A 12,564-nucleotide genomic window follows, 5' to 3' on the forward strand; every position below is an offset into this window, starting at 1 on the left:
TTTCAAGAGAATGAAAACAAGCAAAAAAGAGTAAATTTAGCGAATGTCTATTGTAAAACTGTCTAAATCGTCAACAAAGGCCCTGTCTATGTTTATTGTTGTTTACAAAAAACCTTCAATTTAAGGACTTAAGTTGATTACAGTTGAGCTCCGCATACATATTGCATACGGGTTATTTCCATATCCTGACGCACTTGCGTATAATTACACTGAGACCTAGAGCGACCACTGACGGAAACTTCTGAAAGTCGTAAAATTCATTCTATGCCTCATAAAGTTAGAACATTTTATAGATGAATTTAGATGCAGATTTTATATCACACGACATCCCTTTTAATCTGAAAAGAGAGTGGCTCTGACTGACCGTAACTATCTTAAACTGAACAGGAAATTATTATCAGAGGGTCCAATCATATGGTGAATGCTTATTATAAATACCTAGTATCAAGTACGTTCCATTTTGTAAACATAACTAAAAATAAATGTTTCATAAATCACTGTTAAATCACTTATTTACATTGGAAGACATTACTGTGGACACGAAATATCAATGTAGGCTACTTTTTAACATAGATGTCAAACTAAAAAAAGTTCTTGATCGGAACAGTATACTTACGATGCGTTTTGGGGCCTCTTTGCTCCATCAGTACCTAGAGTTATGGGACCAGTGAATGACATGCTGGAGCACTAATGAGCCGAGTGCTTTATTCATGACAACAAAGTATGTGATTTAATTACAACTAACAATCAGAGTTTATGGCTGAAATGGTCCCCCAAACAGAATCAACACTCCGCTGAATGTGGACGCAATGTGTCAGTGCACAAAATGGTACATATCTGAAAATGAATTCCCCAAGATTATATTCAGTGATTCTGATAAAGTCAATTTATTACTATCTGCAGAATTGACCCTATTCTATCCTATCCCCTTCATCCCGGGCAGATTAAAGTCAGTAGTTATTTTTGCCATTCAGTGTCATAAAAGGTGTCATATATTTCCTAGTACCTACAGGATGTTATCTACAGGATCTCCTTTCCTGGGACTTCAAAAACAACATTCCTTATGAAGAAAAATGCAATACAGCTGAAAACATTAGGATAAACATTGTGTAGAGGCTGCAAGAACCCTGTTTAAATACCAGTTGCTCACTCTCAATATAGCCTACATCCAGTAAAGTGCAGACTGATAAAATATAGCTGAGAACTGAACATTCAGTTGAGAAATGTCTTTATTTTCCAGCAGACTACACTCAGTGCAATAAATATGTAATGGCTGTTTTTGTCCTCACTATTTTCAATTTTAAAAATAGTGGGTTTTGATAGTTAGGGAATGTCTGTAACCCAACACGATCATGACTGACTGATTCAAAATGTATTGTACAGTTGATTGAGTGACGTGAATAATATCTACAGACTCAATACGCTTGGTAGTTTACTTTTTGTTTGGGTTAGATTTACATCCACAAATTACAAGCATTCAGCAACTTGCATTGCAACGGTTTAAGAGAGGTTACAAATGTAGATTCTGGATGTTCAAGTGTATCTCACTATTAGAATTCAGATCTAATATAGCCTGAACGACAGCAACAACCGGTTGTACAAAGTAGTCATATAACTTTTTTTTTTATCGTTATATCCATTCGTTCACTGAATCATTTATAAGCAGGGAGACGGCACTGGATTTGGTGCGCATGTTTTTTGAGTTGCTCTCGCTACTCACTACTCGCTACTTTTTCTGCTGTTTTCCGTTTGCGATAGATTGTACTGCCCCATTGGTCGATACAGGCTAAGGTTCGCTGCTACCCGCCGATTCCATTTCTCTCTCTCTTAATATGTGCGTGTGTGCGTGCGTGCGTGCGTGCGTGCGTGTGCGTGCGTGCCTGCGCGCGCGTGTGTAAGTGTGAGACGCTGTTGATCTCCAGATCTTCCGAATTTAGGATGACGAATCCCAAGTGAAAACTACACGTCCCAGCACCCTGTGCGAGGTTGACTACGTTGTCTCCACGACGTTTATATCAATGTTACAGATCATCGGTAGGGGTAAGAACAGCAGGTGATTTGTCATTTTTTAACAGGGGGGATGGCCCAGTGGCCATCAGGGGCTATGGCCCAATGGTCACTGACACTACTCTATAGAGTATATAGGGGGATGGCAGGTTAACAAGGGGGGATGCATTTTGGTGATTTTGCTAACAAGGGGCATGACACCCCCCCTCATCCCCCCTACAAATCGCCTACTGGGTAAGAACTTAGAATTGAACTGAAACTAAGTCTACCTGGGGGGTGTTCCGGAAAGCGGGTTTAGTTAACACTCAGAGTTAGTTAACTCAGAGTAAGTAGTAAACCTCCTAATAAAAGTGCCCTATGGCTTCATTCTCCAAGCAAAACAAAACCCTATGGCTCTTCTATTAGAAGGTTTACTACTTGTTATGAATCACCTAACTCAGAGATTTCGCTACATCTGCTTTCTGGGGAGTGGCAAATTGAGGAAAGCTAAATTAATTCTGACCAAAATGGAAAACAATAGAAATGGTTGCAACCTAAAAGAGAAACAAAACCCTTTTTGGATGAAAGAGACATGTTTGTCAGTTGGTTGATTGATTCTGTCATTCATTCAGTCATTCATTGACTTTTATCCTTGAATATTTATATTATGAGGCATACTTAGTGTATTTACCCACCACATATTTGAGAATTCATACTAGAGAGTTAATGCCTGTCTGTCTGTATTGATGTTATTACGACTCAATATTCAATTCTCCTTTGTGTATTATTAATCATTTTAATAAATACTGGCTGTGTCTTCCTTTTCTCCATTTCAATCACTGGTCTGTGTGTTTTAACCCTCCTATGGCAAACCTGTAGGGGCTATATAGAAACAAGTGAGCCTAGGCCAGAGTAATGTGATAGAAGTTAATTGGTTTATCTGTAAACATTACCACATTATCACATGGCAAAAGTACACACATTCTTTACTCCAGTAGAAATACAGATACTTGTGCAAAAAAAGACTCTGCTAAAAGTAGAAGTACTACTTCAAGTTCTTTACTCAAGTAAAAGTGAAAAAGTACAGGCTCTGAAATCAAAGTATAAAAGCAAAAAGTAGCCCTTTGAAGGACATTCTACCAGCCGTTTCTGTGCAAAGCTAAATGAACCTCACGTCATACTAATATAATTATTAAACCATTCTAACTTCAAATAAAATAAAAAACAATATAATGAAAATAATGAACATTAACTTCGCTCCAATGTGCAAATCAGTTTTCAATAATTTGATGGAGAATTCTTGGCACAAGACACAACACATTTGCCAAGAATCATTCTTAGAGCCGACAACTTCAAACATTTCTCTTAAATAAGGCCATGGATGGGGACCGTCTTGCTGCTCCGTTGGCAATGTTCATCCATGTCCTTGATGCAAAATAAAAATAATCGATAATTCCCCTCAGATGCATTAAAACTAAAGCGATGAGCTTGGTTTGAAAATGTAAGAAGATGAAAGTACACATATTTGAGTTAAAATGTAGGGTGTAAAAGTAAAAAGCTGTCAGAAAAATACATACTCAAGTAAAGTACAGATACCGAGTATTTGTTCTTCGTTACTTCCCACCTCTGCTGTTAACACATGCCCATACCCCTGTGAGTTACAGTGGAATATTACAGCAGTTATCAAACATGACAATATTATTATTACAGAGCATATAAGAATGAAGACATAGTTTGATTACACCAATTGTTATTACAACAATATTACAAACAGTAGCCTCTACATGTCTCACTCAAAGCCAACATTGATCTTTTGAAATGAATTGAAAGTCTACATATAGGAAATGCGAAAACACATAGTTCTTCATTCATATCACATAGGAGTATATAAGACAACAGATTGCAGAGACAGTTCATGTGTACTGTCTCTGCTACAATTTACAATTACAATTTACAATTTAGCATTTGGCAGACGCTTTTAGCCAAAGCGTTACATTCCGTTACATTCCTCTCACTGTTAGATCTCTCAGAATAATATTGAAATTCATAGCCTACAATCTTGTTGATTCATCCGTACCATGTAATGGGACTGTGGTCTGATCCCTGATATCCAGGAACTCCTCCTCAGTGTTTTCCATCAAAACTTTCACTAAAGTTGATAGAGTGCTGTTTGGGTCCAATAATTTCACAAGGGGAACACTTATTCCTTTTTCTTGGAAAATGAGGTTCTGCAGAGTCATAGCTAGCATGGAGTCTATGCCCAAATCACACAAAGTGGTTTCATCATTCAGCTCATTTTGTTCAACACCAACTGTTTCACTGATTACAGATCTGATATACTCATTTGGTGAGCAGACTGATGTATTTTGCTCAAGGTGTGAATCTATCATTTTGGCCTTTCTGAGTCCCTCCTCTACTAATGCAGACAATCGCATAGTCAAAGACGTGTTTTGAGACAAGACATTGTACCTGATGTTTCTAAAGTTGAACCTGCATATAGCCTGTTGAGGTTTATTTAACAGTAGACATTGCTCAAGGCTCTCATGGATTTCTGTTACTTCTAACACCATCATACCTTTTGCCTCCAGAAATCTTTTAAAATGGTCTTTGTTCAATAAGAGACCAAGATTGAGGGCACCCCAATTTATCGACTGACCAACAAGTCCAATATTCCTGCGATACTGACAGAAGGTGTCCATAAATGAATTGGCAGAGGCATAGTTTGTCTGAGATGCATTGCCAAGGAAAGACGAAATGGAAGAGTAGCACACAAAGTAATCCAGCTTGCAGTGCCGAGTGGCATAGTGCAGATTCAACACTCCATTCACCTTTGGACGCATGACCTTCTCATAGAGAGATTTGTTCAGGCTTTCAATTAGTCCATCATGAAGGACAACAGCACTATGGAATACCCCCTTGATAGGGCAAGAGGGAAACCTTCTCTCAATCTCAGCAACTGCTTGATTTACTTGTTCAGAGATGGAAACATCACATTCCAGTGTAGTAATAAAAGAGCCACACTGATTCTGTACATTACTGATCTCTTCTTTCATTTTAGGGTTAGGATTAGTTCTTGAAAAAATGACAACATTCCCTGCCCCTCTCTGGGAAACGAACTTAACAGTCTCAAAACCAAGCCCAGACAGTCCACCTGTAACAATATATACCGAATTCTTCTGGAAAAGCTTTTTAGATGTTGGCAAAAGTGAAATGTTAGAGAGCTGTTCTTTGTTACCATTTTTCAGAAGAACAACAGGCATGGTTTGGCAGCTGAAATATGATCCAGATGTCTCTACTGGCAGCAAATCAATATCTTTGGTTTTCATTCTCTGAAAGACAGTTGTCTCAAAAGCCAATGAGTTTCTGTCCAAATGTAAGGACTTCAGCCACCGGTAGATATGTGGCATGTGTGCTTTGAGTGACCACTTCTGCATAATGTTAGACATGAGGAGAATGTGCATGTGGATCTCATCATTTTCCCCTCTGAAAATGCTTTGAGTCACAGAAGAATCTAGGGGGGTTCCACTGACAAGCACAATGTCTCTGACACCAGAAATACAATAAATGTCAGAGATGAGGGAATCATCAAAAGGAGGCAAGAGGAGTATTGCCTCAAATCCATGAAAACACTGGGATAATTGATTAGCATTTGTCACCACCTTGGTCTTCCATCCCGAATTGTTTGTTGTAACGGTGAGGACCCTGAGCAAACCTGAATCAGGCACACAGGACAAAATGCCCAACTTTCTCTGCTGTTTTGCTTTAGGCAACACAGAGTTTAAAAGCTCCCAAGCAAGTATGATGTATGAGACACATGGTACAGCCCCCAAACATGGGAGTCTCTTTGTCTTATAGCAAACAGCCTCTGGAACAACAACCTTGGAAGAAGCAGCAACAGGATAGCAAGAGATGATCTGATCACCTACTCTCAGTTTGTGTACAGCTTTTCCTACTGCTGTTACAGTGCCGCTGAAGTCAAGAGCCAGAAGCTTGTGGTTCTGAGTTGTGTGATTGTTCCAGTATACTGTTGAACCAAATGTCAGGTCTGTGACACTGACTGGAAAGTAGTCTGAGCTGTGAACACAAATTTTATTTAGCTGAACTTCAACACTTTTTTCTTGAATGTGGTCAACCAAATTGTCTGATGGGATGGCTGAAACCTGTGTCATTTTGTATGGGTCAGAAGTTTGCAAGATAAAGTTTTCACTCTTTGAAAAATGGACACTGTTCTTACAAGTGTCCATGGAAAGATATGGTGTGTGAATGATGTAAGGTTTAAGGACCTGACCATCTTTCACCACCAGTTCAGGGTATTTGCTGCAGGGGTATGAGCTGAGCACTTCAGTCAGTGCTTTGATATTCTCTACAGAAACAGAGCTGATATCTATCAGTTGAAAAGACATTTCTGACAGCTCTGCAGCACAAGCTCTTGTCATGCCTGACAATGCAAAGCCAGGACTGATGTGGTCTGCTGTGCTTTCTGTAGACCGGTAGGTTATTGTCCTAATAGGGTTCAAGAAATTAATTGCCTTCAGCTCTGCAACTATTTGACGGAGTATCTCACAGCAACTTGACAGACTTTCCAAGACATTATCTGTGTTTTGAGAAGTTAAGTCGTCAGTGCCCCACATGAACAGAACTTCCTGAAAATTTTTCTTAATGTTTGAGATATTCAGTTCAGACAACAAAGCTGCAAATCCATGTTTGAGTAATAACTCAGCATGTGAGAAGGATATGTATCTAGATGTGGGGCTCAAGTGTGGCTGCAAAGCTCTAGAGAGTCCTAACTGATCAGCAAAAACTAGTGCTGTTGGTGGTGACTTCAAGCCGATGTTCTCTGAGATGACGCTGTAACTATTGTGGTAAAAGTACTCCTCAACCACACGCAAACGACTCCCCAGGTATTTGACCATCACATGCTTGAGTTCAACCAAAACTCTGCCCTCTTTGTCAGCGAAGCAACCACAGACTTCAAAGTCATCAACTCCCACATATATGGCTCTCAAATAGACAGCCATTTCCTTCTGCAGTGGTCCAAAAATGGTAAAGCTTCCTATTTGTGAAGGAAAACCTGGTCTTGCCAAGAAACCATGTGCCACTGTTACAGGAACAAGTTGCATTAGGTAATCTAAGACAACAGGATGAATGCAATAGTCATGTAAATGTGACAGTAATTCCTCTGGAATAGTTATGACTGAAAAGGCCTCTCTGAGTTCCTCTCCATAGTAAACATCTCCTTTGTGTTTGAAAACAGAGCCGTATTGAAACCCACCTAGACACAGGTACTTATAGAATTCTTCAGAGCTCACAACTGACTTACATCTCTTGTAGATGCAGTCCAGTGAAATGCAGTGTACTTCAGGTAATCTCTCTTTGCTTGATTTTACTGTGCCACAGGCATATGTTGCTGAGGGAGAATGTACTTGAAAATTTATCACATTTTCCATTGGATCTAATTGTACTTTCATGTCTGGTGCATTTTGGGTGAAAACAAATGGACTCTGGAAACTGATGCTTAGCTGCAGTGTGCTGAGCGGTACCTTGGGTTTTGCATTTGCCATAACAGCTGCTAAGCCAAGTTCAACATAAAAGGCTCCAGGGATGATGGCAACACCATTGTGCTTGTGATCTTGTAGGTATAAGAGTGACGGAGAGGAAAGATCACAGCTAAAAGTTGAATTATCTTTACCCGTCTGTGTAATCACTGGGTGGCTAGTGGTGGTGCCAGAGTTTTTCGCAGCAATAATGACATCTTTCTTCACATTGTCAAACATATACTTTGGTAATGGTGTTGGCAGAGTTTCACAACCTTTATAGAGGTAGTTCCAATCTACACTGACACCCAACTCAAATAGCTGCAATATAAGTGTGAGTATTGTCTCATAATCTTTATCAGGCTGGACTGAGCACAGTACTGTCGTACCATTTCCCAGTGTTTCTATGATGTTTCTCTGAAGTGCCCTCCTTGGGCCTATCTCTACAAAAACCACATTCTTCTTGTCATCAGCTGCTGATTTCACTGCCTGTTCAAATGCAACTGGATCTCTGATATTTTTTGCCCAATATTTGCCATTAGTAAAATCTGGAGGGCAGAACCTCTTTCCTGTGACGGTTGAAAACAAATCTGTTACCAGATTGTTCTCTTGTAGGCTGCCTATGCTCTCCTCTACATTCAACAGGATGGGATCCATCATATGGCTGTGATAGGCTGCAGGAACATCCAAGACATGGAGGAACAGCTTTTGGCTATTGACTGAGTTGCTCAGATTTTTGTGCAGACTAGAAATAGCATCTGCGTCTCCTGAAAGGGTACAGGACTGAGGACTGTTGTAAGCAGCTAAGCAGACCTTTCCTGAGTAAGAGGGGAGGAGTTTCAAGACCTCAGACACAGCCATGTTACTAACAACTAACATCTTTCCCCCTGTGACCTTGCTCTGCAGAAGACTCCTGTGATAGATCACTTTTACTGCATCCTCAAGAGACAACAGACCAGAACAATGAGCAGCTGCAACCTCACCCACAGAATGCCCGAGAATGGCATCTGGCCTGACACCCCAGTGATTCAGAAGGCTGGTAATAGCAACCTGAATGGTGAAGAGGAGAGGTTGGATAACCTCTGGTTTTGAAAAGTCATCACTCTCATCAGAATCAGTTTCTAGTTTTTCAAGTAGGTTTGTGCTTTTGTAGTTCTGAAAAAGAGCCTCAATCTCTTTCACTTTATCTCTGAAAAGAGGCTCCTTCTTCAGAAGCTGTCTGCACATGCCTCTGTAGGTAACACCATTTCCACAAAACACAAAAACTAACTTGGGGTCTGGCTTAGATGCTACTATTTTTTTGCTCTGGGTAGAAGTTAACTTCTCTTTTAAATCTGTCAGAGATGATGTTAGGAATGCTTTCCTGTATCTGTGTTTGAAGTGGCTTCTCCTACATGCTGATGTATATGCAAGGGATTGTAGGTCTGCTATGCTGCCTGAAATAATCTGTGCTGCTGTGTCTTCAATCATCATTGTAATGGATTTTTCTGAGGCTGCTGAGAGTACAAAATATTGTGATTTTCTGACTTCAGTTCTTGGAATGTTAGTGTATTTGTGCTGTTTTACAACTGCATGTGCATTTGTTCCTCCAAACCCAAAGTTATTGATCCCTGCAACTCTCCCAGCACTATCTTTGATTTCCCATTTCTCTGCCTTTGTTGGAATTTTCAGATTCAGAGCTTTGGCATCTATACTGGAATTGTCCTCTGAATAGAAAACTGAAGGGACAATTGTTTCATGTTTCATCATCAACAGTACCTTAATCAGTCCTGCAACTCCTGCTGCAGATTCCGTGTGTCCAATGTTAGCCTTGACAGAGCCAACGTAGAGCGGTCCTGATCCTGGAGGTCTGGCTTTGGCAATGACTGTAGAGATACTTTGTGCCTCGATTGGATCTCCTATGGGAGTCCCAGTTCCATGAGCCTCTATATACTGGACATTTGCAAGGTCGTTTTCTGTAGAATAAATTCTGCTGAGTAGCTCCTCTTGCTGTACCATGGATGGCTTTGTGATTGGAGTGACAGTGTGACCATCCTGGTTTACAGCAGTTTTGCTTATGATGCCCCATATTGGATTAAAATCTTGAAGTGCCTGTGTGACATCACAACCATTTAAAAAAAATTTTTGAACATTTTAGAATGAGCTGTGCACATAACTTGTGAGAAAGTAGTTTAATTCAATTTCATACTTTTTTCAGAGGCTTCAGTAGAACAATTCCACAGCCCTCTCCTCTGCCATAGCCATCAGCTGTGCTAGAAAATGACTTGCTAGTGCCATCAGGGGAAATCATCTTAGCTTTGCTGAGAGCCACAAAAACTCTTGGCTCTATGATGCAGTTAACACCCCCACATACAGCCATTTCACAGTCTCCTGATAAACACATTAAACACAGTATTTATATAGCAGCACATACGGCACATATGTATGATGTTAATTTGCAATTGCTTTCAAAATTGAAACAGAAATAAAATAATATTATTTGTAACTGTAGTGCTTACCTTGTCTGATAGCTTGGCATGCAAAGTGGAGTGCCACAAGTGAAGAGGAACAGGCACAGTCAATGGACAATGAGGGTCCAGTAAAGTTGTAGGTGTATGAAATACGATTAGCTGCAATGCTCATGGCTATACCAGTGCCAGTGCAGTGGTTAATGATATTTGGATGTACATTTATTGTGGAGAGCTCATAATCTCTGTTCATTAGACCTGAAAGAGTAATACAAAATTTTGTGAAGTGATTTAGGTTGTCATTCAGATTATAAAAACAATTTACAACCACAGAAACTGACCAATGTCTTCTATTTGTCTTGTCATCACTTATATTGATAAAGCTTTGGTCTTGAGCAGCATTACTTCAGTATTACCTAGAAACACCCCTGTTTTGGTTCCACTTGCTTTCTCCATTGGTATCCCAGCATCCTCCAGTGCTCTGTAGGTACACTGCAACAGAAGTTTATGTTGAGGGTCCATTTGGTCCACCTCAGCATCAGTGATGCCAAAGAACTTGTGATCAAACGCATTAAATCTGTGAGAAGACACAATACACAATACAAAATTGTTTGATATTTGCGTGATATTTAAAATGTTTTATGAGGACAAAAACTGTCCCTCCTCTCCAAAGGCCCTTTAACAGCTTTAGTTACAGGTGAATTTTGTATTTACATGAAAGTGTGTCGGTCTGCGCATAATGAGATTATGCATTATGATGTGTATATCTAATTCAAAATTACATAACAAATTACACAAAAGAAAGCTTTATGAATGATTTGTGCATTTGTGTGATTTACAGAGGATGATGAAGCTTACCCATCAAGGAGAGCAGCTTTTGCTGTGCGAGACTTTCCTGGCTTATTATCATCTGGGTCATACCAATGGGAAAGATTAAATCGCTCATCTGGTATCTGCACAGCACAGTTTTTACCCTGAAGTAGCACCCTCCAGAAACTGTCAACTCCCTCGCCTGAAATATATCATACAGTATAATACATATCATTATTTAAATTTAGAAAAACACATGTCACTCAAAGTTTGCACATCTTAAAGTTATGATGTTATAATCCATAATGCTTTGTGACATGCAAATATTCAAGATACATTTTCATATTAAGTAGCAGAAATAAAACATTTAGTTACTTATCCACCAGAGATCTTTTACCTCCAGGGAAATTGCATCCTATACCAATAATGGCAATGTCTGTATCAGCATCCTCCATTCTCTGTCAGGATGACATGCTCGATGGTCAAAAACTGTTCAAATCTGTGAGAGGTAAGCAAGTAGAGACCAAAATAATATTAGAAGACAATTAAATGAAAAGATACGAAAAGCTCTGCAAATGATTTAAGTTGGTGTATGTGAACTTGCCTGCTGGTCCTGTCTGTTGTTCTGCATCTGTGGGACTGATTGAACGGTCCTCAGGCTCCCCTATAAGACCAGAGATGAAGAATAAAAGGTAATTATTGACTAAACCACATGCAGGATGATCATTGAATAGAAGATCAATAAAGTCCCTGGTTAATGTATAGACAGAAACTGTGTTCTATTATATGGTTATGATTTTTGATTATGCAATTATGCTGTTTTTTCATTGTTCACATGTTTTAAAAAATCAGTACAGCATGTTCGTTGCCTGAAAAGATCTGAAAGATTTAAGATCTGAAAGATCTTTTCAGACAATAAATTATGGCTATCCAGTTCAATAAATTATGAATCTCCAGTTCAATACTCAAACTTTAAAAATATTTTATCTCTTTTAATGTGTTCAAACAGAAATGGAATTGTTTGGTTTAGAAAGTAGACGATTAAAATGAAAAACAGTTAACTCGTCAGTAAGGCTCAAAAAGACCGAATAGACCAAGTCTTATAGCTTCTGAAGTGTTATGGGCCATAAACCTTAATTTCAAGACAGCTGTCTCCTCACGCTGACTTAAGCTAAATGTGATGCCATTTTTTTTATAATTTGCATAATTTTAGAATATCATAACTCAGCTATCACTACTGGCACAATGCATAAAATCTGTAAATTTGTTTAAAAGGGAAAAACGGTAGTAAAATTGGTAGTGGCAGACATTACCTTCAGCCCTTTGGAAATTTCTGCCTTTCATCTCGGGTCAGCTCAGTAGCTCTTGATAACGTTTATGGTTATTTTTTGATAAAGATTTCTATTTATGGTTTCTGGTATTTTATGGTGAGATAAGAAGACCAATGAAAACCTCTGCTTCCCTGATGTTATATATACCAATCCTAGTTAAATATAAAGGTCAGTTAATTATCCCTGCATCAGATATTGAACTTTTTTCTCAAGATTAATTTTTACTCTTATTCTTTTGCACAGCATCATCCTTCAGAACATAGTGATTGCAGTATCCATAACACTGATAACAACAACTGATTTCTAGTTCAAGGTAATGTAGAAGACCTCAACCTTTCGCTGGAATCAGACCACAACTTATCTCAATACGTATCATTTTTTGATTGGTTAGAGATCACTCACATTTTTCTGGGCTGAGTGATCTGACTTATTTTAGCAATTTTGATAATACCTTTT

General features: G+C 39.0%; 1 protein-coding gene across 1 annotated transcript; it reads right to left on the bottom strand.

Annotated features, from left to right (window-relative positions):
• Positions 1–4,037: 4,037 nt before the first annotated feature.
• On the bottom strand, positions 4,038–11,232 carry fasn2 (fatty acid synthase 2). The gene is made up of 6 exons (XM_030767586.1): positions 11,175–11,232; positions 10,826–10,979; positions 10,384–10,544; positions 10,019–10,225; positions 9,709–9,890; positions 4,038–9,611 (listed from the first exon to the last, which is right to left on the bottom strand). Exons 1-6 carry the CDS (start codon positions 11,230–11,232, stop codon positions 4,038–4,040), a joined length of 6,336 nt encoding a protein of 2,111 aa, XP_030623446.1.
• Positions 11,233–12,564: the final 1,332 nt, after the last annotated feature.

Source organism: Chanos chanos, chromosome 3, assembly GCF_902362185.1.
Source record: "Chanos chanos chromosome 3, fChaCha1.1, whole genome shotgun sequence".
In the NCBI taxonomy this organism is placed as follows: Eukaryota; Metazoa; Chordata; class Actinopteri; order Gonorynchiformes; family Chanidae; genus Chanos; species Chanos chanos.

Coding starts and splice junctions, on each gene's coding strand:
- fasn2 (XM_030767586.1), bottom strand. CDS start 11,232: ATGGAGGATGCTGATACAGACATTGCCATTATTGGTATAGGATGCAAT. Junction 10,980..11,174: donor AGGATGCAATTTCCCTGGAG/GTAAAAGATCTC, acceptor GATATATTTCAG/GCGAGGGAGTTGACAGTTTC. Junction 10,545..10,825: donor AAAGCTGCTCTCCTTGATGG/GTAAGCTTCATC, acceptor GTCTTCTCACAG/ATTTAATGCGTTTGATCACA.